Source organism: Coenobita brevimanus, chromosome 80 (genome assembly GCF_032717465.1).
Source record: "Coenobita brevimanus isolate Jiangsu-jjx chromosome 80, ASM3271746v2, whole genome shotgun sequence".
NCBI classification, from domain to species: domain Eukaryota; kingdom Metazoa; phylum Arthropoda; class Malacostraca; order Decapoda; family Coenobitidae; genus Coenobita; species Coenobita brevimanus.
The window spans coordinates 10,590,734-10,617,653 of record NC_137033.1 but is presented as its reverse complement, the minus strand read 5'-3'; the positions used below and the strand labels follow the sequence as shown (position 1 = coordinate 10,617,653).

The following is a 26,920-nucleotide window of genomic DNA, read 5'->3' as shown; positions in this document are numbered from 1 at the left end:
TGTGTGTGTGTGTGTGTGTGTGTGTAGACTCCCAGCTGCTGTTGCCTCTGATGTGCTCCGCCTCCATGCACCTGCCGTGGAATACTCGCCTCCACCTGACTATACTGCCCACCCACGGCAGTTTAGCATCAAGGGAATGCCCGTTTGATCTCAAGTGCATTTTCATTGGCGCCTGCAGTGCACCGAGTCAATATTAAGCACTTCATCCACGTTCATTAAAAAGAGGTGACGCCTACCTCAGCAGGGTGAGGTACGAAGAAATTTTCGGTGGAATTATGCTTGTAAGAAAATAGGTCAGTCAAAACGAAAAGAAATGGAACTAGTTTGCACTATTTCATCTTTTCATTTTTTTTTCTCTTGAAATGAAAAATATGTATAATATCATTTCTTGCTGTTAATCATAGACCATTTTTCTCTCATTTCACCACCTCTCCACGCTGGCAGATACTGATGGTGATGGGCACATTTGACATGAATGGGGATGTTCTAGTGTAACCAATGCCCGTTGACGAAGAGCACTAGATCAAGACAATTTCATCCACCTTATGGGAAACTATTATAATAATGACGTTAATATAGGCTCTGTCTGGCGACTGGAGGTTCAATTTTTTTTTTTCTAAATCGTTTGGTTAATGCAAGAATGTAATAGAGACGACGAAAGACGCCATAGCTGTGAAGGGGTTAATAACATAAGATACGTGTCCACGAAAGTCTATTTCACCTAAAACAATGTATGTTGCTAATAATTAGAGCAAATCAGTATCAGCTAAGGACAAGTGGAGATGACTCTGCTTGCAAGGTGGAGCTAGGATTCCGAAGACTTGAATGGTGTGTGCATAAGTGTGTGGCTAAACATAAGTGTAGATGGTTTTGCTTGTGAGGTGTACGAGTAGGTAGGGTTTCCAAGGCTAGAAAGATGTATGAATAACTGCTTGGCTATGGATAAGTGAAGACAGTTTTGCTTGTGAGGTGTAAGTGTGATTTCGAAGGCTAGAATGGTGAGCGAATAACTGTGTGACAAAGACTGAGTGCAACTGATTTTGTCTGTGGGCGTGGAGCTAGGATTTCAAGGGCTTAAATGATAGGTGAATGTGCTGCTAAGGATACGTGCGGGTGATTTTGCCAGTGGGATGGAGATAGGAATTTGATGGATAGAGTGGTGGGTGAGTAACTGTGTAACTAAGGATACGTGATGATTTCGCTTGTGAGTTTGGGCTAGGATTTCAAAGGCTAAAATCATGCGTAAATAACACTTGTCCGTTTCGCTGGGCAGCGGGAAGACTGCTTGATAGTTCTAATTTTTTTGCTTTCTGTTTCATGGCTGCTGGATTCTACTTTACTTCCCCTTATTGTTGACATATCAGGTTACAGTGATGATGATGATGATGATGATGATGATGATGATGATGATAAGGACTAGGAGGAAGAGGTGGAAGAAGGATAAGGGTTAATAAGAGTCAATTTCACCTGAAATATCTTATGAGCTCGCGCAATATGTGTGTGTGTGTGTGTGTGTGTGTGTGTGTGTGTGTGTGTGTGTGTGTGTGTGTGTGTGTGTGTGTGTGTGTGTGAGTGTACTGTAATTAAACTCAGCTCAGGAGAGATAAGTTTCTAATTTGCGCTAAACAATATACGGAAGATAGGCCTCCCCAAAGTCGCCCTGGCCTCATCTTTCTCGCGGTGTTGGGACGAGTAATGATATTAGCCAAGGAAAGATAAACCTCCAGAACACATATTCACCCCAGATATCATGCAGGGATGAAGGCAGGAGCTAACTAGTGTCGATTAAGGAAAGATAAACGTCCATGAGAGTCCCTTCAGCCAGGACATGTCTGGATGTTACTACCCCACTTAGCCTGGAGAAATTTCCTTTATTTTGCTTTTGCCGTCTCAGGAAAATTTTATTCAAGTCAGGACAGGCTTCCTCGAAATGGAGGCGGTACATATAGCCTCAGCAGACCGTTTCATTATGTGGGACCTTTCTTATGTCAAATAAAATTACTTGCTGGAAATGAGGAATAAACTGAAAAAGAGTTTACCCGGATTCTTGGGATTAAGCTAAACAACATCAGTTCATGGAAAATTAGTCTCCCCACGTTTTCCTTTAACACCTGATATTTCCGCTTGGGCACGAATAGCAATACCAGCTTAGGAGAGGGGGACGATGGCGAATTACATTTCGCAAATTATGAATGATTTTAACAAAGCAACTAATATCAGATAACACTCAGGCAGCGATGACTCACTGACATGAGTCACTCTTTGCCGTATAAAATCAGTTTACGTTAGACGGTTATGAGTGGTTTAGAAAGACTCCACCACCTGAAATAACACTATCCACATGTTAATGAGCAAAAAAACAAAAAAAAACATGTACTTGGATGGAAGAGTTAAACGTGCCCTACTGTTGCGTTGCCTTCTCCTGACCTGTGTTGGTGGGATGGGTGCGGGCCCCTGGGTGGTGTTGAGAGCCCACGTGAAGGTGTGTGGGGGCGGGAAGGCATCCACCAGGCAGCTCAGCGTCACGTTCTCACCAGGCGTCACACTCACGACGCGACCCTCATTCGTGCACTCAGGTGGGTCTGATCGTGGGAGAGAATGAGGACATGTTGGTTTAGATCATATTCACCGGCAAAAGACATCGTGATTATTGATGTATGAAAAGAAAATCTTCAACGCCAGACGAACAGTACATTCTGCACAATTTCGGTGACCGTTTTCACCATTCTCAATAGACTGTTAACATCCTTTGACATCCAGTGAGACGGGTGAAAGTCGTCGCCTCTAATGTTGGGCATAATACTTGACGTCAGTCATTATGGGTTATACCTTCTTGTAATGTCGTATCAGTTTTAACAGACGGGTGGGACGTCTTTGTTGGCTGTAATATAACTTAACAGAAAGTTGGATGAAAGTGGGAGTGTGGATTCAAGTGATACCGCACGGTTTTCGTGCCTAGCAGACATATGTATGTTCTTATATTAGCATACTGTATAGGCTAAGTCAGTTTTACGTAGTTTTACCAATTCATGCTAGTTTTTAATGATGTACTGGTATAACGTTTATCGATTATCCAATTATGGTAATTTGAATGGTTACTTTAGAGGGGCAACTTTTCCTTTGTGATTCCCCTGCATATTACGCCTTAGTATCCTATTCTGTGTGTTCTGGCCAATATAAGGCCAGTATAACACACACACACACACACACACACACACACACACACACACACACACGCAAAGATGTTGGTACAATGTGCAGAAAAAATATGCTAAAGAGGTATATTAAAAAATCTCCAGAATACGACCCAAAATGAAATTTGGCAGGTCGTGACCGTGGAGCTGGATTATAAAGATACCAAAACACTTCCTCTGTGGATATCAGTTTGAACCAACCAAGCAATATCAGTTATTGAATCCTAGTTGTTGCGTGTGCAAGTTTCCGTTAAAACCGATCGTTCCAGCTCGATGTTTTGCTTCATACATACGTATAAGCAAACATGCATTCTACATGCGATCGGTAGGGTTGGAAAGTTTGTTACATACATATATACACACAACCAGATGCATTCATATATATACATACACACAAAGTCCAACATCAAAAGTATAGTTGTTACTCACAGAGGATACTGAGGCGGATTGAGTTGCTGGTGTGTGATCCGAGCTGGTTTGTGGCAGAACAGGAGTAGCGTCCACTGTCTGTCCTGGCCACCTTCTGCAGCACCAGGGAGTCGTCGGTCACCAGCACTCCCCCGCCCCCGCCTCCTCTCCCACGCCGACCCACTGACACCTCCTCACCCTACAGACAGGGAGAGAGGGGGAAACAGAGGTAAATTGTGCAGCTTTGGACGGTCATGGTTGTTGTGACAGTTTTTCTACTCTTATTTGATGTAACTAATAAAGTTTATAAACTCACCTGACCTATCCTAATCTAACCAACACGCCTAGTCTAGCTTAATCTAGCCTAATCTAACCTAACCTAACCTAACCTAACCTAATCTAACCAAACGTAACCTAGTCTAGTCTACCCTAACCTAAGCTAACCTAACCTAACCCAGCCCAACCTGACTAACCTAACTGAGGGGACTGACCGTCTAAAGTTGCAATAATATCGATGTATACTGATACATTAGTATACTGCAACATGAGTACCTTGCCAAATTAAAATATTTTTATATTCTCATTTACAGGTCAGGGGAGTGGGCCGAATTCTCATTCACACAGCTCATGGGATTGTATTTTCATTTACATCTTATAGAACAGTAACCCGTCCTCCTCACTAGTATTTTTTTTTTACAACTCACACTGATACTCCCTACAGGGTATTCATTCAAATTCCTTTAGTACCTGGAGTCAGTATGCTGGAGAAAATTAAGGTGCAACGTGCAAAAATTCGCTACAGGGAAGAAAGCCATGGTATTTCCTTAAACCACTTAAACACCACCAAATAGTTATCTACTCACTCAGTACAATTCTGAGACTGAGAGATGGAAAGCCCAGTATTCAGAACAGGCATTTGGAATACGTAACTTGCAGAAATTGCTCTTTAATCAATTTTCAGTTTGTAAGTACATGCGAATTGTTGATTCACTACTAGGTATACATAAAAATTTTCTTTTTAGGAAGTTGTCATAACTACTATCAGGAATCATGGGATATGCACTCCTGCAATAACGGTTGAGAATTTTACCACTCCAGAAAAAATGCTCATAGATAAGGCCAGAGTTGAACTATTTTTCAGCATGAATTACCTTTGTTTTGTCACTTAATGTATAGAGTTCCTGTATCTTACTGGAAATACCTATTAACAGGACAATGGGGGCTTTTGGTCTTTGTTGCTCACAGTTTCCATTATTTTATTTAGCCCAAAATATTCACTCATATGACACTATCCTTTATAGCGATGGCAAGAGCACCTGATATCCGATTCAATGCGACTCCTACAGAATTATAACAATGGATCTTATAACAGTGGGCTTCCTAGTTATAGAACACTGAAATCCTGTCTGTATTTCTCTTGCTACCTTGAGTCGTGTTATCATGGACACAGGAGGCTCCAAAACATTCTTTCCGACACAGAAGGGAGATAGGCGTCGTTGTACCTTCCCTCCTCAGTTCTTAGACACGTAGTGGTGCATTGGTTAACACTTCCAATTCACACCTGGCTGAACCGGAATTCAGTTTTTTCCTCCACTTCCACTTGGTACCTCAGCAGTGCAACCGGGGCCCTGAATGAAACATCGACTACTGCGGGTTGTGTCTCAAAGAATGATCCGAACGTTGGAAAATTTTTAATGTTCTGCCTAATGACCCTCGTGTAGTCGATAGGTACTGATTTAAGCATTTTAAAATCGACTTTGTGATTTAATTTCCATTTTAAAACATAGTCCTCTCGTCTGCGGTTATCTTTTCTCCGTACTATGAACATAATATGCATAAAAATAATGCAATTAAATATGAATGCGCCATTTGCAAGAATAAAATTACAAAGAAAGTGGTGGTAAATAAATATCTGAACTCCACACAAACATCCCTCTCAGTTCCACTGTTTTTCACAGGTGAATGCAACAACAGTACCCTAGAGCCTCGTATCTTACAGGGTTTGGAGAATTTGTAGCACCTTTTCCTTCAAAAGAATTATTTTCTCTCTCCGATTAATTTTCCCATATATATTATTTCAGCAACTTTATCATGTCTAACCATGGACACCTTTTACATAAGAGATGAAGAGGTAAATGTTACTATTCCATATGCGGAAGTAAACAGCAAGAAAAAATTGCCAGGAAACCTCCTCAGTCCACAGAAATACTAACCTGTATCGATTTTTTTTCCCTACTCCCTGTTCACTAAGAAGACAAAATATTTTTGATGTTTGTTGCTATCCCTAGATGATTTTTTTTTTTACTTGCAAATGAAGTGAAGTGATAAAGAAGCAAATGAAGGCTACATCTAAAATTACCGTTTCGAAAAGAAATCCATCAGCAGAATAAAACTGTCCAAGGGCAGTATGAATGCAGTAGAAAATACGTCTTTATTTGAAGTGATTAAACCTACATGTCTTGAAGAAATGCACTTTTCCACTTCATTTCCTTCCCAATTTTCTTTTTCTCCTTTTTCCATTCACTTCGTTTCCACAAGCATTCTCCATTACTCTTTCATTATTTTTCATAATTTCCCTCAAGCAGCGTCATAAATTTAGCCTAATATACTTCTTAGATTTTTTTTTTCGCCTTAGAAGTGACCTCTTGTCGTTTAATGATAAATCTAATGTGCATATACCTAACAGAAACCCACCACTGTGCATACGTAACTGGAAACTGCATCTGTAATAGCCTGTCTGTGGTCCACTGTTAGACCAGACAGCCTCCTCGGTGACGACTGGTACTCAGAAATAATCCGTCTAATGTTAGTAAAGTTCAAATGAAGAAGGGGTGCGAATAGTGAAGGCGATACGTATAAGAGCTACAGTAAAAATAACGGAAAGGTTATGTTCATGTCTATCAACGACTACCTATGTCACTGGTATGAACAGACAGGGGCAACGATATGCAAAGATTTGAAAGAACATAGTACTAGCTACCGCGTATAATGCCTGTCATGGTATTCTTTTCATTATGTTTGAAATCATGTACACAGCATAGACGTACACATATAACCACAACTCAACCGCGGCTCCAGTAACATATTAGGTCAATACATAACTCAGGTTTCTGCAGTCAGCCTGACTCAACAAATAGCCACATAGATATTGCAATTAACCACAAACGTATTATCACAGCTTTAATTTATACACGGAAGAGCGGAAATTTATATTGACACCCTCCGGCACCCAACGGACACACACACACACACACACACACACACACACACACACACACACACACACACACGCCATCACCCCAAACAAACAGCTAAACACGTATTTTCGGCTTCAGATTCAGGCGTGTGGTGCAATTACGCGCCTTGTTCATTCATTCATTCATTGCCAGACGCCATGTATCCCAAACGGGGTGGCCAAGGGCTCAGAGTTAATTGTTTTACAGGGAGGGGCACTAATCCTCCACCAACCCCACTCGACACGTAGGGAGAACGTTATGCCAACAGCAACTGGTGTTCCCAGGCGGTCACCCATCCAAGTACTAACCAGACCCAACGTTGCTGCAAAGGGAAAATCCATTTTTTTCGGCCAGCATGTAGAAGTACACAACAGTACCCAAGGTTGAGTGGCAAAGATGTGACCCATTAGAGCCATCTAGTCATCACAAACCGAATGAAATAAACAGATTTACTTTGTAAATATATATTTTTTTATAACCAGGTTGTAATACCAGTCATTTATCAACGCAAGGTGGCAAGGATGTGACCTGCTACTCTCAGTTCAAATGAAATAAGTTGAAATACTTTGCCGACAGTTGTTTTTCTGTCTGTTTAACTAATTTATTGACAACAGAGAGGGAGGGACGAACCATAAAGTAATGTGGCAAAGATGTAGCGTAAATGTAACCAGTTAAAATCACCTGCTCCTCCATGATAGACTGAAATGAATAGAACTACATCCTAATAAAGTTTTATATTTTCATAAATTAGTCCTAATCCAGTTGGTTGAAATACATAACCTTGTGTGACATGGTGAAGAGGTGACCTGCCTCTTCCAGTAAAAAAAAAAAAAAAAAAAAAAAAAATGAGGGAAGTATTTTCTCGGAATGTTCTTCATCTTTGAAAGTCAGTTCTGTGTGGAAGTGTACAAAGAAACTTAGGCACAGTGGCAAAGATGTAACCAGCTATAACCACCTCTCCTCAAAGACGGGGTGAAAAATTAATAGAGCTACATCGTAAGGAAAAAGTTCTTTGTTTTCGTATACCAGTTATTAGTTAACAATGAAACATTAGATTATAGAGCAAAACTGGAGCGGACGCAGGAAAAGATGCTGACCTGTTAACATATTAAAGCTGAGCTTTGGTATTTCACTTACACTTAGTTTCATGCACATCAGAGGAACCCACTACAGCCTTAGCGTCAAGCTCTTTTGCTCCCTCTACTCCGACTTACACAAACTAAACTGCTTCGTAAAGTGTGACTGGCAGACTTTGTGCACAATAAATGACGCTTTGCAAGAACCCAAGGCTGTAAGCGACAAAATTACACATTGCAGAGAAAGAAATGAACTACAACGGCTTTTCAGCTTAATTTGATTGGCCCACATGACCGGGAATTTGCAGGAAGCAACTCTGCCATAATTCGGCGAACTACATTAATAAGTTTTGGATTATTGTTACATAATACTGTACTTAATAATAACCATCCATGTAAACAACAACAACAATAACAACAACAAAACAGGCTTAATACTGCACAATATTAGGGCGGAGAGAAATATATAGAAAACAGGTAAAAAAGAAAAGCATCTTTACCAAAATCAAAATGATTATCTGAGTAGCCTATACTCCAAACGACGCACTGGACCGTCGTTGTCCCAGTACTACGGCTCTAGCGAAGGGCTGTATTCTGGTCGGCCTCGGAGGCTTTGTGGCAATTTTTCCAAGGTGATTAATTTAGATATTACGCTGGATCATTTTGCTGTATGTAAATGTTATCGTTTTATTTCAGGCACAATTTCCATAAATAATGTGGAGGTTAACTCTAACACCTCCCACATAATGGTGTACCTAATATTTAATTCTTACTCACTGCACACGATTATATTTATCTTAAGAAAATATCTTCGAGCTCGGAGAATGAGTTTAACATTCATTATTTCCTTCACTAATATAGGAGTCACGGGCAGTTACAAATAAAAAATAATCGAATTTAAGGGTCAGTGAGTCTCATGCCCAGAGTATCTATAAAGAAGACTCCTTAAATGATGATAGTATGGATGAAGAGTATCGAGTGAAATGACAGAGAAAAGGTGGCTCATGTTCTCACCAGCTTGGTAGACTTTATTACACCCTCCATGTTAACGATCAATTTCTCTTCCTGTACCTTGCCAATATGTTTTTTGCAAGTGATATCTTTTTAATACCAATATAGACTGCGCGGATAAGACACAAGGGACCATTAACGTGCCTTTTACAGAAATAAATTGATACGAGAGAGGTGATAGGGATCTTCCTGGGTCGACAAAAATACGTACCACTGTCCTTGTGATTGATATGGAACTTAGATGGGTGGGTATTTCAGAACTATTAGACATTTCAACACCGTGCACCAATTTTTCTCATATGAGGATGGCCGCATTGGCTTTATTTAACCCTGCCCTAACTTTATCTCTCCCTAACTTCGTAACTCATCCTAAGGTAACCTAACTCTAATGATCTTGCCTAGCTTAAACTAACTTACAGCCTATAGCTTGAAAAACTGAACACTGGATCTAAGTAACAAAAGGTGCTACTACTCTCTCTCTTTCTCTCTCTCCCTCTCCCAAACGCGCACGCACGCACGCGCACACACACACACACACACACACACACACACACACACACACACACACACACACACACACACACACACACACACACACACACACACACACACACACACACACACACACACACACACAAGGCTTCGTACTGCAGTGCTAGACTTACGCAACGTACTGATAAAAAATTAATTATAGATTTAATAAAAACAACGGTGTTCATACCTGTAGTGTCCTTTTACAAACTCACTATGAAATGAATCCGTGATATTCAGACTGCTTCCTTATTTACTGTATAATTCCTTATGGCTTTCCCTAGTCGCTTGCTGTTCGGATGCTCTCCGCACTCCTGATTTTCGCTCTGAAGTTTGTGATACATGGGGGCACTCACCGTTCACTTATTCAATATAGTGCAACCTCAAGATGATTGTACACTCAGCGACAAGCCAAATGATTTCTTGTAACCTTGGAAGCCATTTACTACGTTGGGTGGTAACCATATATCCAAATGACTGTCGATGGACTAGTGAGTTAAGGCGCTCCAACTGAGTGAAGCCCGTATAGATTTTCATCAGAAGGGAGTTAGGATTTAATGCTCACATAATGTGTTGTCACTCAGGGATGGGTGAGTTTGGTTATCCTTATCTTCAATGCTGGTACTAAGTAATTTAGATCCGGGCTCTTACACTCTCTATGGAAAACAAAAGACTGGATGACAGACAGACAGAGAAACAGACAGATGGACTGATTGGTAATTTGACAGTTAAATACTCAGATGTGTCTAACTCTATGTAGTCCTCCAGTGTGCCACACACTGTCACAAGTTATCATTTGAAGCTAATACCCACAGTTGATACTGAATACATGCTAGAACTCTTTCATTTCATTCAAGATTGGTATAGCTATACTCACTTTAATTTAGCCTAAATTTGCCATCGTTCCATCTTGAATATTAAGTTGTAACAATAAATTAGTAATAGAATATGATGTTGGTCACTAGAAGGTGTCATGGAAAAGGTTGTGGGGTCATAGAATTCTCTTGTTCTGCTACTGAGTTATGTGAAGTCAGCTGCAAAAGAGCTAAAATCTGGACCAAGTAAAGGTTAAAAAAACTATAGCTGGGTTAGGTAAGTTTACATCAGTTTCTGTTACCCTTGATTACACATGGCCATATACAAGCAGAGCACTCAAAATATTAATACTTTTGCCTTCCCTTTGACAGAGGTACCTTCTATAAAGTTTTAATCAACTGAATGAAAAAATATGGAGAACCAATCTGCTGTTGATTGCTTCCGCAGAGGAGAGAAAGAAACACGAGAAGAAACTAGAGGAAAAAAATGGCAAAAACGTAGTCTCCCAAACAAGGGCATGAAAAATGATAGGCAGGTAAGGTTTAAGAAAACCGAACACGAGTAGAGAGACCAGAACCCGGAAACACACACACACACACACACACACACACACACACACACACACACACACACACACACACACACACACACACACACACACACACACACACACACACACACACGCACACACACACACGCACACACACACACACACACACACACACACACACACACACACACACACACACACACACACGCACACACACACACACACACACACACACGCACGCACGCACACACACACACACACACACACACACACACACACACACACACACACACACACACACACACACACACACACACACACACACACACACACACACACACACACATATAAGATCCATTCCTATCGTAATTATAAATTGCTTGCTGCAGTAAGAAAACCGAAAATGAAATGTTAAGATATTAATCGTTTCAAGTCCTTCCTGTAAAGTGAAAGAATATGGAAGATTCTGGATACTCTCTCTCTCTCTCTCTCTCTCTCTCTATCAAGACTGCGAAAGGGAAATTATTTGTTTGCGAATCCATGACCCAGTTTCCCACCGCAGCACCGCCACACTGCCAATAGAATCCACAGCGTCTAGACCAGTGCTTCAGGTCTGAACAGTTTTAAAAAATCACAAAGGCGCTTGAAGCCACGTGTGCTAGGAATACATGCCGTCATAGCACACACACACACACACACACACACACACACACACACACACACACACACACACACACACACACACATACACACACACACACAAACAGCTACCAATTAAATCAGCTCAGTTGTCGATACCAGCTTCTAGTATCTATCTGTTTTGGTCTCTGCCTCTGTCTGTTTGTCTGTCCGTCTTTATATATATATATATATATATATATATATATATATATATATATATATATATATATATATATATAAAATGAGCTTCAGGGACATGAAGATGCTATTTTTTTTTTTTTGTACAGTGGTCTTTTTTTCTCGTTTTATTCTTGCCATCGTCAGTGGAATTAATTAGCTTCGATAACACCTCTTAAACAACTAATGAAATTTCTTCTTAACCTCTTCAACACCAAAAGGAGTCTGTTATACTCTCGGTATAATCTTACGGTGGCAGCAAAACAGAAATATTACAGATATAATTGGACTGAAAGGGCTAATGACCTCATCAGAATAACGACTATATGTACCACTTAACACACCTAACAACATCTCATGAGATCCAGCTGTCAGATCCCATACTCACCTTGTGGCACTCAATAACCTGTCGTTCGTCAACCTTACCTTGGTGGATATGTTTCCTAGTTTTCAGGTTACATTCCACATGTCAGTGTTAAATAAAATAATAGTACACTGATACCACTTTTATTATTGCTAAGAATTTACAAGGAGTAATGGTGATTCTAGAACAGATTAAAGTAGAAACAGCATAGTAAGACCTCAGTCACCTTCCTCAGCTACTTAGTCGCACCTTCATCACTTTGCAGCACTTTAGTCACTTAGCAGCTCCCCAGCCACTTAGACGCGCCTCAGTCTCCTAGCAGCACCCCAGTCACTTAGCTACACCTCAGTCTCCTAGTAGCATTGCAGTAATCTTACGACACCCATTGTACTTGCACCTTAGGCTTATCTAGCAGCACTCCAGCCGTCTAGCAGCACCTCAGTCACCTAGTAGCACGTTGGTCATCAAGAATAAAGTCAATTTCCTTGTAATACTTTAGTCAACTAACAATCACCAAAAATTATTAATTTCGACTTAGTACTTCGGCCTGAATATTAGGGGTGTATCAGGTCAACGGCAAACTATCTTAACTTACAAAGTATGTGTGCATATGCCTACAGCTCTCACGGCTGCAATTGCTGGCAGTAATCGTGGTTGATATGAAAGTCCTCAATCAGAGCATTTCACAGAAGGGTAAAATCAATTATTTTTTTTGCCTGATTGATTATCCTCGTATTGTCTTCCTCCAATTATCCTCTCTCCACCCTATTATTGCATCCTATTTTTCTTTACTATTGCTCTTACACTAGAAACTCATGTGGATTCTGTGCCTCCATAATTTCCCCTTTAAGCCAGGATACAGCACCCGTCCGTCTACACATCCATTCATTTTCTATCCAACTCACTGACGCAAGAGAGTCTTGGCATTCTGTCACCCTGTACAAAACCATTCAACCAGAACAGTCTCCCTTAGTTTGTCTTTCCTCCTGCCTATGACCACAGAACATTCTAATTTCTAGTGCACTTTATCCAAGGTTCTGAAAATGAATATATCTTGAAATGTGCTTACCTTCAACTGGATTTCACTGAGAGGGGAAAATTCCTAGTGTGCATTTCTCTGACTGGTTGATGATGATGATGATGATGATGATGATGATGATGATGATGATGATGATATGTGGATCTTGCAGTTTAGTCTCTTTAGCTTGATTTTCAATAATTAAGATAAATTATGAAGGTTTTGTAACTGTTTAATAACTACCATAACAAAGATGCCGATGAGAAATTTCGCTTAAAAAAAAAAAAATGTAAGTGCGTATATTCACGTAGCATCACGGATTCATCTCGTGAGAGACGTTGATAAATTTCTGTTTCCTTAAGGAACAAATAAAAATCTCATATACACTTACCATCTCCGACTCATGAAAGATGATGAAGAATTTCATTTACATAAGGGAGAAAAAACATAAACATCATAAACTGACACATCAGATTCGCCTCATGAAGATGATGAATTTCTGCTCAAACGAGTGAATAATAACAACACACACACACACACACACACACACGCACACACACACATTAAGAAACAAGACCCCTGCGTAAACATAAGGGAGAGTGTAAAGCAGACAGGAACCTACCACTTAGCATCTGTGACTCACCTCATGGAAGAAAGTGAGCGAGGAAGGTGGGGGGTTGGCTCTGACGTTGCAGGTAAAATAAACATCAGCTCCCTCCTTGATGTTGAGAGGGTCCAGTCCTCGCCCGATGTCCAGGGTCACGATGGGAGGGTCTGGTCGAGTGGGGAGAGGAGGGCACGTGGGGTTAACTGTGTGTGTGTGTGTGTGTGTGTGTGTGTGTGTGTGTGTGTGTGTAAGAGAGAGAGAGAGAGAGAGAGAGAGAGAGAGAGAGAGAGAGAGAGAGAGAGGGAGAGAATCTTAAAAATAAAAATTGAAATACGAAGGCAAGAGGAACCATATCAGGCCATGCAAATCCAATAAAGCCAGTAGGCGAGCATAAAGAAGCAGACATATCGTTGAAGATGACGGGCGTAGGGAAAGGACTGGCATATTCAGTCATTTTGCACTAGGGGAGATTTAAGTCTTGAGCCATCTAAAGAATTTAATCTTACTACCTCCAGAAGATTTTATTTATCTGAAGGGAATGGTATAGTAGTAGTAGTAGTAGTAATAGTAGTAGTAGTAACAGTAGCAGTAGTAGAAGTAGTAGTAGCAGAAGTAGTAGTAGTAGTAGTAGTTGATGTAGCCCCGTGTTCATCTGAAATGTGAGCCGAGTAGACTACAGACTGAAGTTGTCCTCTCCTTTAATCCACCTTCACCCCGTGAGGGAAAAGGGAATTAGATGAATGACGTTTTTAAAACCAAGCAGTTCAGCCACCAAATTATATCAGTGCCATTGCATGACGGTGTCCCTCTCCAGTACTGTAGGGGTAAGTGAAAGAGATATTTAATCCCTGTAAAAAAAAAAAAAATCGAATAAACTAAACAGTATCATTTGGAAGCGAGAAGAATTTTTAAAAGAATTCATGGTGGTGAAATAGCCAGCTTCTCTAATCAGGTTTATTGGTTAATTGGGTACCTGTTGAATTAGGTTTATTGGTTAATTGGTTACCTCAGGAATCCGGCTTATTGGATAATTGGTTACTTCTTGAATTCGGTTTATTGGTTAATTTGTTACCACTTGAATCAGGTTTATTAGCTTGTTGGTTACCTTATGAATTCTGTTTATTGGTTAATTGGCTACTTCTTGAATCCGGTTTATTGGTTAATTGGTTTCCTCATGACTCCTGTTTACCGATTAATTGGTTAGCTCTTCAGCACAGTTTGTTGGCTAATTAGTTATCTCATGAATTTGGTTTCTTGATGAATTGATTACTTCTTGAGTCCAGTTTACTGGTTAATTAATTATCTCTTCAGTACGGTTTGTTGGTTAATTGGTTACCTCTTGAATCCTGTTTATTGATAAAATGATTACCTCTAGAATCCGGTGTATTGGTTAATTGGTTAAAGCTCTCTCTATATCCAGGTAACTTTCTCATCATGCACCAGTTGCGTTGGCCGCCGGTTATTTGTGGCGAAATTATCCCTATCAACCGAATAATATGAGGTATTGGTATATTGGTTGCTCTGCCTACCTAAATTTTACTCAGTTCAGGGCAGGCCATTCGAAAGAGAGAAGCCAGATATTCCCATCACTAACTTCTCCGCTAGGGGATTTTCTTAACTCAGATCAAGTGAAGTACTTTTTAGCTTATTCTTGTAACCTCCATTTTTGCCTTAATTAGAAAAAGACCGTATGATAATGCCAGGAATAAAGCACAAAAAAGTAATCGTAGTGAATACGTTAATGGGAACAAAATCGTCTTGCAGCAACAAGACAAAGGTACGTATGACGTACTCCGGCTAAACAGGTTAAAGATAGAATGAGGGATAGGTGCGACACGAAAACAATGGATGGCAGTAGTAATAGTAGTAGTAGTTGTAGTAGTAGTAGTAGTAGTAGTAGTAGCAGCAGTAGTAGCAGTAGTAGCAGTAGTAGTAGTAATAGTAGTAGTACTAGTAGTAGTAGTAGCTGCAACCCAAGGCTCAGTTGAAACGCGAACCCTGTGAAGTGCAGGCTTTAACTGCCCTTCTGCAGTCCACCATCCTCCTTTTGGATGATAGAGAAGTAGCTGAGGGACATTTGTATAACGTGGCAGATGACACGCCTGATTAAATCAGTGCCACCATATGAAGGAGTCACTCTGTAGTACCAAATTAGGGATAGGTGAACAGACACAACAGCGAGGGCGGTAGATACAACACCTGTTCCCCAGCCATTTATTCTGCATGCACATTAGTAACCTCTGGCATGTTATTGGTGCAAAGTACTTCGATATAAAAAAGATATAAGCACTAAGTAAAGGAGTAATAAAATGCAATATAAAAAAAATCGCCAAGGAAGAGATTCCTTGACGTCTCCTGTGTGAACGAAACTGTGGCTAAGAGTGATGAGGACTCTGAAAATAGGACAGGCATAGTAATAAAGGAATTAGAGACAATAACAGGTATGAGCGTGAGGGAATCGAAGAGATACCTGTACTGAGCAAGAATAATGAAGATAAAAGGAAATGTGAAGAACGAAAAAAGAGAGACAATGAAAGACTCGTGGGTAAAGAAATTAGAGACAGAATGCGGTTGTATGAATAAGCAAAATAGAGACAATGACGGACTGAGGAATAAGGAAAAGTAAAGGTTGACTGATACTGTAGATATATAAGAAAATCAGAGATAGGGGAAAGGATATAAAAGGGAAGGAAATTAGAAAGACAGAATTATAGACATGCGAGAAAAATCAGAGACAGAATGACAAGTATAAAGGCAAGTAAATCTGAGGAAGAATGTCAAAAAATGGTGTTGACATTATAGAGGGAGGTGAAGACACTAGAAGAGTAAGGAGGACCAGAAAATAAATTTAAAGGTCACGAAGGAAAAGTCAGAAAAAGAAAGCAATGAAGATCAAAGGAAGCTATAAATGGAAAGAAAATGATATAATAAGGCGTGGAGGCACTGAGATTTATAGATAGATAGATAGATAGTATATATATATATATATATATATATATATATATATATATATATATATATATATATATATATATATATATATATATATAAAGGTGTTAAAGGTGATAAGATTAACAGTATATACAATTTTGATGCTGGCATTTGTAAAAAAATGCATGTACAGTATTTGACACAAAAGTGGAGTTATGTATTGTACTGTGGTTCCATTAATTATAGATAATAGTGAAATGTTATGAAACAGAATAAAATAGTCTTTTTTAGCTTATTCTTGCTGTTGCCTGGCCATCTTATTCTGCTTCAAAATGCCCTCTGATTATGAAGGTTATTGAAGGTTTACTCTAACCCCACCAGGTCGAAACGTTTATTCCGAGTTGAATAAAAACCATCTTTGGACAAGGAAAAAAAAGTAAATGACATTTCCCATTGAATGGTTGATGGCAAAGCATGTTTAAACTCCCCTGGCTCGAGAACATGCTTTTTTAATTGTATTCATGCCACTGCCAGACGCGTTTATGTAGCCTATAATTAATTTCCTGTACGGAGGGGCCTAATGATGGCTACTGGTGTTTTAATTCACTCCAGTTAGAAGTCTCTCCTGTGTTGAATAAGACTGTCTAGTTACAACAACAGTAAGATAAAAAAATAAAACGTGGTTCATTGCAGTATAGAATATAAATAATGGAGATGAAGCTAAGTTGTTAATGGATATGGTTTGTTAATGGTGATATGGTATTTTAGAATGGTAATGGAATGGTCCAGGTAATAAATACTGCAAGTGGTAGTGCGGTAATATGAGTAGTGTGTTTACGACAGAATGGAAGTGTGGCAGTAATATAGTGTGACAATAGTAGTGTGGTAGTTATATGGCATGTTAGTGATATTATGTTACTGAAATGGTCGTGGTATGGTCCTAGTAATAAATAAATGTAAGTGCGATCGTACCGGCAGTGTGATTACGAGGTACTGCACGTTAAGTGGTATGGTTGTTATCTATGTTAGTGGTGGTAAGGTACTGAAGAGGGTTATTAGTATGGGACTGCTGTGAAAGTGGTAGTGGAGTGATGCGATTTCGTTTAGCTCATAGCGGTAGGGTGACAATGATGCAGTGTATTAGTGAGATACCGACCTACTATCATAATGATGGCAAGGTAGCAGTAGTGGTGGTATGGTGCTTGTAATCACCATAATGACAGTAACAGTGGTGTGATGATAAGGTGCCTTTGCGTGCTAGTTGTATATAGGGCTGATGACTGTACGCTACTGAACATTGATAATAGTATGGTACTGATAAGGAAAAAAGATAGCATATTTGTACGTTAATGGTTTGAGGTATTGCTTTTGTGATAGTGTGCAAGTGAGGATGTGGCAGATGGCAGAGGGGAGACAGAATTGTGGGAGGGGATGGGGAAGAGAGGAGAAGAATGAATTGGCAGCCGTCAGAGGGGGAGTAAGTGAGGTAAGGAGTGGGAGACGAAATAAGAGAGGGCAGATGTGGATGAGGAGAAAGAAAGGGGAGATGTAAAAAGGGGAGAAAGGAAAGGGAGATGTGAGGCGAGGAGAAAGAGAGGGGCGATGTAATAAGGGAAGATACAGAGGGAAATGTGGAAGGGAGAGAAAGAGAGGGGGAACGAGAAAAATGGGAAAAAGTGAGGACAGATGTGGGAGGGATGAATCAAAAGAAAGATATATGAGGAGAAAAAGAGAGAAGAGGCATGGACGGTGAAAAAGAAGAGGAATGTGAGAGGAAGGGAAAGAATGAGAAGCTGAGTGAGGGGGAGATAGAGAAGAGGCGTGGATGAGAGAGAGAGAGAGAGAGAAAGAGAGAGAGAGAGAGGAGGGGGGGGGAGATTTGTAATAAGATGTATTGTGGTGTGGTGTGGTGGAATGCTAGTATGGTATGGAGGAGAACAATAAAAGTGTTAAAGGTGACGAAGTGGCAGATGAAAATGAGCAAAATTTTGGAAGTGTGGTCGTGGTATTGTGGTGTGGTAATGATCGTTTGTGGTAGTTATTACTGGTGGTGGCGGTGGTCGTGGAGTGGGTTGTGGTGATGGTGGCAGGTGCAGGATTTGGTGGTGGTTGTGGTGGTGATGATGATGGTGGTGATGGTGGTGATGATGGTGGTGGTGATGGTGGCAGGTACAGGATGTGGTGGTGGTGGTGTTGGTAGTGGTAGTAGTGATGGTAGTGGATGTGGAGTAGTATATTGTGGTGATGGATAATGGGCATGTTGGTGGTGATGTGTGATAGTGGGAGGGGACAAAAGTGATGTGGGATGTAGGGATGGTGGTGATACAGGTGATGTCTGTCGTGGTGCTGATGGTTTGGAGGTGGTGTGGCGATTGGTGGTGATGTAGGAATTTGTGGTTTTAGTAGTGATGATGCGGAGTGTGATAATGGAGTACGGATTAACAGTCCCGTTAGTGGTTCTGAAAGATGGCTGTAGTGATAATGCCGCAGTAGTAGTGTGGTACTGTTTTTATATGGTAGGAGGACTGTGTTAAGTACAGGCTATTAAGGGTGTGGTTGCGTGGTGTAGTTGCTGCTGTAACAGAAGAAAGGAAAAAAAAAATGCGGAACAAAAAGATGTTTAGTAGTGTCGTATCAAACTGCGATAGTGCTTAAAGAGCAAGGCAAAGAAACTGTGAAAACTGAAATTAGACAGTGGCAGTAGTTTGTGCTTAACTGTGTGCTTAGAGTACGCATATGTGATGGTAGTGTAGTAGCGGTGTGTAGTAGTGGTAGTGAGATATTGATAAGGGGCACCTGTATCGGTGATTGACAGTGTTGTAGGGATGAATGGTGATGGTGATTGTTAGTGTGGTGATAGTGCGTAATAATGTGGTAGGTTTGAGGGGCAGTGTATTAGCGGTGTGTGGTAGTGTGTCAGGGGTGTGCTGGGAATGTAACAGGGGTGTGTGGTAGTGAGTGTGACAGAGGTATGTGACAGTGTAACACGAGTGTATGGTAGTGTAATAGAGTAATGTGGCAGTATAAATGTTAGGGTGTGGTAGTGTGTTTGAAGTATGTGTAAGTGTAGCAGGGATGTGTGATAGCGTATTAGGGGTGAGTGGTAGTGTGTTGGGGTGTGTGATACTGTGTTAGGGGTGGTAGTGCAATAACGGTGAGTGGCAGTGTGGTTGAGCTGTATGGTAGTGTGGCAGGTAGGGTGTGGCGGTACTCACGAAGCACGGTGAGGATGGTGTGGTTGGCGAGTTGGTAAGCTGTGTTGCGGGGGTTGGTGGCTGTGCAGGTCAGTCTCCTCTGGTGGTCGTCTGGTTGAGTCATCCATACCAGGCGACTCTCCGATGCACCTTCTCTAGTCACCGTCTGAGGGAGTGAGAGGGAGGAAGTGAGGGAGAGATAGAGGGAGAGTGGTATGGTGGGAGAGATGGAAAGGGAAGGAGTAAGGGAAAAAAGAACATAGACAAAGAAGGAACAAAAGGGGGGAGAGAGAAGGAAAGGTAGGAAGAAAGAGAAGAAAGAATGGGAGTTGGAAAGAGAAAGAGGGAGAAATAGATGGAGGAAGTAAGGGCGAGATGGAGGGAGAGTGGCATGGTGGGAGAGATGGAAATGAAAGGAGTGGGGGAGAAATGAAGAACACACACAGAGGGAGAGAAAGGGAGAGAGAGGGGCAGAAAAATGGAGAGGGAGGAAATGAGAGGAGAAAGAAAGAATGGGAGTTGGGAAGAGAAGGAGGGAGAAATAGACTGAGGAAGAAACGGAACAGAAGGAATCGAAGGAGAGAAGGAAGAAGAGGAAGTGAAAGAGAGAAGAAATAACAGAGAAAAAGGGGAAGGGGAGAAGGAGAGGAGGGAAGAAATGAAAGAGAGAAGAAGGACGAGGGGGATGGAGGGAAGAAGACGTGGGGGAAAGAAGAAGAAACAGAGAGGAGGGAGGGAAGGGAATGAGTGAGGAAGAGAAGAAGGGAGAAAAGGAGGGTGTGAAGAAATGAGAGGGAGAGAATGGGAAGGGTGAGGGATGGAAGAAGGAAGACATGGAAGAAGGAGGGAGAGTAGTGGTAAGGAGAAAGGAGGAAGGAGTGGTTGACTGAGAAATGGTAGAGATGTGGAGGGAAAAAAAGATGTGACTGAAAAGGAAGGTGAGAAATTAGAAACAAAGGGAGGAAGAAGAAAAACAGAGAGGGGGACAGGAGAAGAAGTGAGAAAGTATGGCAAAAGGGAAAAAAATAAGGAATGAGAGGCTGAGAGGGGAAAGAAGGAATAAGAGAAGGAGGGACTACATATAATACCGAAGACAGGAAAATGTCTAGAGCGATTTATTGTAAACCCTTCCACGACGATAACGTTCATTTATCATGCTACCTCCAGACGATTTATTCACCGTAGATGAGACATTAAGAAGTGAAAGATTTAATGATCGCTGTCTCTAAACCCTCTAGTAAGAAAAATCTCGCTTAGATTGATTCCAGTAATTTAGAAAGAGGAAGGACAAAAATAGACATGGGGCCATCGTAGTGAAGAGGCTGACGATAAGGAAAGTCAAAATGCAAAAGTTACGGAAGGAAAAGTCTTGACAGTAAATGCAAATGCAATGTGATAGAAAAGAAAGAAAATGAGAAAGGGAGACGGTTAGGAAGAGACACGGAGGTGGTGGGGAAAATATATGAGACACAGAGAGAGAGAGAGAGAGAGAGAGAGAGAGAGGTTCTTCCTAGGTGGTCCGGACTTCATATAAAAAAGAAAAAAGAAAAAAATACGCCTACTATGGCACGATTTTTTAAACATAACAAAACGGAGAGAGAGAGAGAGAGAGAGAGAGAGAGAGAGAGAGGAGAAAATATGAAAAAGGGCGGGTTGGTAGGACGACAATATGAGGCGGATAACGAAAAATATTGAAAAGGGGGCGAGGCATATATATAAAACAACGGTAGCGGTGAAATTTTATGGGAAATGAAAATCTTAATTAAAGCTTGTTTTGTTGCGTTGCTTTTTGTCCTATTGTTTCCCCCCCTTTTCATTTTTAGTTCAGAATTTTTATCTCTTTTGGGGTATTATCTATGAAGTAATATTTAGAGTTTGCTCAGGTGAATCGAAAATATAGTCTACATCCCACGATACAAAGTGCGTCTAGCGATGATATAAAGAGGTCATAAACGTTCTGTGTTCTTCATGTCGTTTAGAAATTATTATAAGAAATTTCGGAGCTGCCTTTCTTTTAGTCTTTAAGGGTTAAAGTATGTGTTTCGTCCTCCGTTATTTTTCACGTTATCAGTATCTTGTGTCATTTTTTCTTCTTTGGCTTGTTTGTGTCTTTCCTTTTTCTTGAGTTTGTTTGCTTTTTCTTGTGCCTGCGTCTTTTTCTTCTTCGATTTCCTTGTGTCTTTGATTTTTCTTTGGTTTGCCTGTGTTATTCCTTTTTGGTTTGCTTGTGTCTTCTTTTCTTTGGTTCGTTTGTGTTCTTTGCTCCTTGGTTTGCGTGTGTCATTTCTTTTTCTTTGATTTGTTTGTTTTTTTTTCTCTTTGTTTTGCTTGTGTCTTTTCGTTATCTTTGGTTGGCTTGTGTTCTTTTCTCTGTGGTTTGCTTGTGTCTTTTCTTTTTCTCTGGTTTGCTTGTGTTATTTTCCTCTGGTTTGCTTGTGTCTTATTTTTCTTGGATTTACTTGTGTTTTTTTTTTCTCTTTGGTTTGCCTGTGTCTTTTCTTTTTCCTGGTTTTGCTTGTGTCTTTTTCTTCTTTGGTTTGTCTGTGTCTTTTCTTCATCTCGGGCTTAGCAGAATAACAACTAGAATCACAATGATGTTAACAGTAAAAGTCTACTAGTGGAAGCTGACGAAAAGTATGATACTATAAACAGCAGACCCCCAGAAGCAGTTACTTATCTGTGGTCGATGGGTGTTCTCAACCAGAGAGACTCGCTTTAAACACCAGCAACAACAACAACAACATTTTAGGTGAATAATGCCTTCTATAGTCACTTTAACTGTACCTGACAAATCTGAATATCGTTTTAGCCGATTATTAGTTATTTAATGGCCAAATAAGATAACATACTTTTCATCCATCATCTCCTTACCATTTATTCATAGCTCGCAACATATTCAATCATCCACCTATAACGGCTCAGCATTCAATAGTGAGAGGAAGTAACTTTCTGTCAGGACAGAGTAAGCCACAGTTACAACATATATTTAATCTTTTAACTACAACGATATATTTCTTGGTTTATTCATGCTGCCAGCAACCGATTATATTGAACTTTAAGGAGAACTCCTATTCCTGAGGGAGCTATAGTCTGTTGAATCTCGTCAAACAAAGATCCTTAACTTCCTTTAGCTCAGTTAACGGTCAAATGTAGTCACATTTGAGGATAATTTTGGCTAGTATCCAAGGAGACTCATTTCTACCTCATGACTAAGATTTATTAAATTTCAAGCAACCATGAGTAGGTATTCAAGTTTTATGAGCAGTCTTCCTCCCTCTGATGAAATCAAACTAATAATAGTGAAGTCTGCATCGGCATCCAACAATTCAAAATATCTAACATAAGCTTGACTGTTTTTTAAAGAGACAGAACGAACAAAATAAAAATCACATCATCGGGCTGAAGGCATTAACCATTCCCTGAAAGTTCTCCCGGCTCCAGAAAAAAAGAACATGACATTTTTGAAGTTACTGGAGAATGTTTCAAAAGCTTCACTGCGATAATTTTTCCTAATACTAAAGAAAACTGTCCAGTAGAAGCGCAGGGTGTATTAAAAATGTCTTTGTATAAAAGGTTTATGAAAATGGCAAACCTATTGAATGTTCGTGCCTTAGGCAATATTTCCTTTCTTTGATCCGTTTCGTAAGGTAAAAGCCAATTTTGTAACTCAGTGTCTCTCCTTGATAAATTTTTAAAGACAATATCTCCGCGTCGCTGAAAATATTCGGACATGAATTTTCGAGAAAGCAATATAAGTCTTCCCGTTTGCCAAAATCGTGTTGTGGATATTTCAACTTTCAGGAAAAGAAATAGCGTAAACTGGAGAACGAAATAAATGCAATCAAATATAAATAAATGTCGAGAATTGTTTATTTTTTCGTCGTAGAATAACTTCTGAGTTCACGTGAATCTTCATCATCATCATCATCATCATCATCATCATCATCGTCATCATCATCGTCATTATCACTACATGTAAGATAGTTCAGTGGATGACAAAGGCTTGTCACATTTTTCTCCAGTCTAACATATTACCCGCAAGCCTATTCTACTCAGTCTTGAAAAATCTGTGAATTTCATTATTCAGTTTAGTTCGGATTACTTCTTCATCCCAGTTGATAACTTGATTGTAACCTATAAATGTATTTTTATCCATTAACTCTTCTGCGAGAAACGTAGCTTATCTATGTCCAATTGTGTTTCTAAATTATTTCCTCCACTTTCGTGAGCTGCCTCATCCAAGTAGCTCTCTTTTTAACCCTCCATCTGAAACCTAACATAATCCATTCATTTCCACTCTAAGCACTCCCAAATCCGTGTTGTAAGGATTTTAATTAGACTTCAGTTATCCAAAATACTGTATAATTTAAAGCAGGAAAGACGAAACTTGAACTGTATATACATTACTTTTTTGACTAAGAGGCGGGTGCAGTACTTATTCCGATCCTTCTTCATGTTACCATTACTAACCAAAGCACTTTACCTCATTGTATTAACTGTTTGATTTCGTCACGAATTTCAGCACATTCTACCACACCTCATCGTATCCCAGTTATATTGGAGTCGACTAAACATCTCTGTTAAACGTTACCTCCGAGTTACATAATCATCCTTAATTATACTTTCAAGCAGTCCTTTCTCAGTTCATCTATCATCTCCTGGAACTCTTCTGTCTCCATGAAAGGTAGAACTAAGCAATATTTCTTAGTTTATGTTATTTTCTTTGTTGTCTCAATTTAGGCTGCTGTAAAAATACTCCAAGTGTGCCCTGAATTACTTGGGTGAAACTGTGTTGCTTTGTTCAGCACTTGTTACTACTAATATTTTCAAGAATACCTTGTAATCAGTGTGACATAATAACTTTTAGACTCTCATAACCGGTATGACCTCAAGACCTGTTTGTATGACCTAGTTGACTCGGAAATCAACCTATGTGACCTCGAAATTAGTATGGTCTTCTAACCTGCGTGACCTCAAGACCTGCGTGTATGACCCTGGTTATACTAAATTTGGTGGGCACGTTGCCCTTACCTGCATGATTTGACCTGTGTGGCCTACTAATCTGTAGTCTATATTGCTTCCAAACATATCTCAAAACTCGTGACCTCAGAGTGTTACCTCCAAAAGTATTACTCCAAGTCGAACGTATTATCCTCAGCTGAACCCATTACTCTCCGCTGAACCTATAATCCACAGTTGGACTTATTACCTCAGTTGAACGTATTACACTCAGTGGAACCTAGTACCCTTAGCTGAATATAATGCCCCCAGCTGAAGTTGTTACTCTCGTGTGAATCTATTATTTTCAGTTGAACCTATCACTCCTCGTCATATTTATTACGTTCAGTCGAAACTATTACCCTTAGTTGAACCTGTTACCCTCAGTCAAACCAATTATCCTCAGATGGACTGATTACTCTCAATAGAACCTCTTCCCCTCAGTCGAGCCTATTACCCTAAGCTGAACCCATTGTCTATTACCTTTAGTTCAATTTATGTCCTAAAGCCGAGCCTGTGACTGTGGCCTGTGTGTTCTGCCCTGTTAATATCTGCATGTCGCTGACCACTGTTCCATTGTACATTATATATTCAATATATGTCAATGACAGAATTATACGAAAACCACAATAAAACATTAACTTCATCCCCAGTACGCCAACTTGTTCAATTCTTTCTTATACAGTTCTTTTACCTTAAACTGGCCCATCTTTTCGTCCGTTTGCAGCTTATTTCATGTAACTCAATGGCAGAAAAATACAATGCAGCAGCTTTACGTCGTTTCCATTGCACTTCCATATTACTGGCACCATGTTATAGTTTTAATCTATTGGTGCAAGTCAGCATTCAAGACGAGGAGATGGCAATTTTAAGCCAAATTAAAATAAAAGGAGTATAGTAGATTACTCATTTTTGGAGAGCCCTCCAGTTGAAAAAAAAAAAAAAAGAATGTTGTATCTACGTTTGCAAGTTTGAAAAATCTCGTCTGAGGTGAATAAAATCGTCTGCAGATAACAGGAATATAATAATGTGGAGCTTTCCGTGGGACCTGTAATTCAGCACAACAACGAAAATACTTCATTGTAGTGAAGGGCTTAAGGACATTTCGAAATAGGCGGTTAATCTAGAATTTGGCTCTCTGTGTTTTGTTTGTATTTTTTCTTGGAGGGAACAGCCTTGTGGGCTTCTATTTTAGTTCCTTCTTCCTTACATAATAAAAAATAAAAACTTAGATGAAATCATATGTATGATTTTTGTTCTTACTGTTCCCTGGAATGAACAATCTTGTGGGTTTCTTGGCTTTGATTCCGTCTTCCTTTCATTAAAAAATAAATAAATAAAAAACACAAGTGAAATCATTTGTGAGACCAACCTGCGTGACCTCTAGCGGCGACCAGTCCTGCGCTCCCTCTAAGTCCCAGGTGAGGTTGGCTGGAGGTCGTGAGCCTGTGGAGAGACACCGCACCTCCTGACGTGACCCTGCCAGAAGCTGACCTGCCGCCCCACGCACATCGACACTGGTTGGGGGCACTGAGGGGCAGAGAACGGAGGGAAAACATTAGATGTGTGTGTGTGTGTGTGTGTGTGTGTGTGTGTGTGTGTGTGTGTGTGTGTGTGTGTGTGTGTGTGTGCGTGTGTGTGAGTGAGTGAATTGTTAGATGAGGAGGGGTGAGTTGTGAGGAGGAAAAGGACAGAGGGGTTCGGAATGCGAGGATGTAAGTAGTAACACAAACATATAATACCTGTAGTAACATTTAACCCCTTCAACTCAATGACGATTTTCTTTTGTCCTTTACCAGACGATTTTGTTAAAGCTTGGGGGAAATTTAATGTAGTGAATGAGCTAAAGTGAGGGCTGTACCAACCACTCTGTTTCTAAATATCCCTCCTAAGCTGAGTAAAAGCGTCTTGAGATGGCAAGATTTAATTAGAATATACGTCATATGACTGAAGAGTTTAAAGATATGTGCGCCATCTGTTGCGCGTGGCAGGGTTGCTTGACCTCGTGAATGGACAGTGTAATTTATGTCCTGAGTCGAATATAAATGAGAAAAAGAACTGGAGCATCTATGACTTCACAATACCCTTTCCATAATGCATAACTCCTCCCGATTAAAATTCATTTATT

General features: G+C 40.2%; 1 protein-coding gene across 1 annotated transcript in view; it reads right to left on the bottom strand.

Moving 5' to 3' along the window:
• LOC145409229 (uncharacterized) overlaps nt 1–26,920 on the bottom strand; it is a 259,152-nt gene that overhangs the window by 52,578 nt on the left and 179,654 nt on the right. Inside the window, exons 7-11 of the mRNA XM_080279712.1 lie at nt 26,165–26,322; nt 19,816–19,960; nt 13,706–13,836; nt 3,624–3,801; nt 2,428–2,582 (exon numbers count right to left, since the gene is read on the bottom strand). Of these exons, the coding sequence (XP_080135838.1) occupies nt 2,428–2,582; nt 3,624–3,801; nt 13,706–13,836; nt 19,816–19,960; nt 26,165–26,322 (767 nt within the window). The remainder of the gene's footprint in view (nt 1–2,427; nt 2,583–3,623; nt 3,802–13,705; nt 13,837–19,815; nt 19,961–26,164; nt 26,323–26,920) is intronic.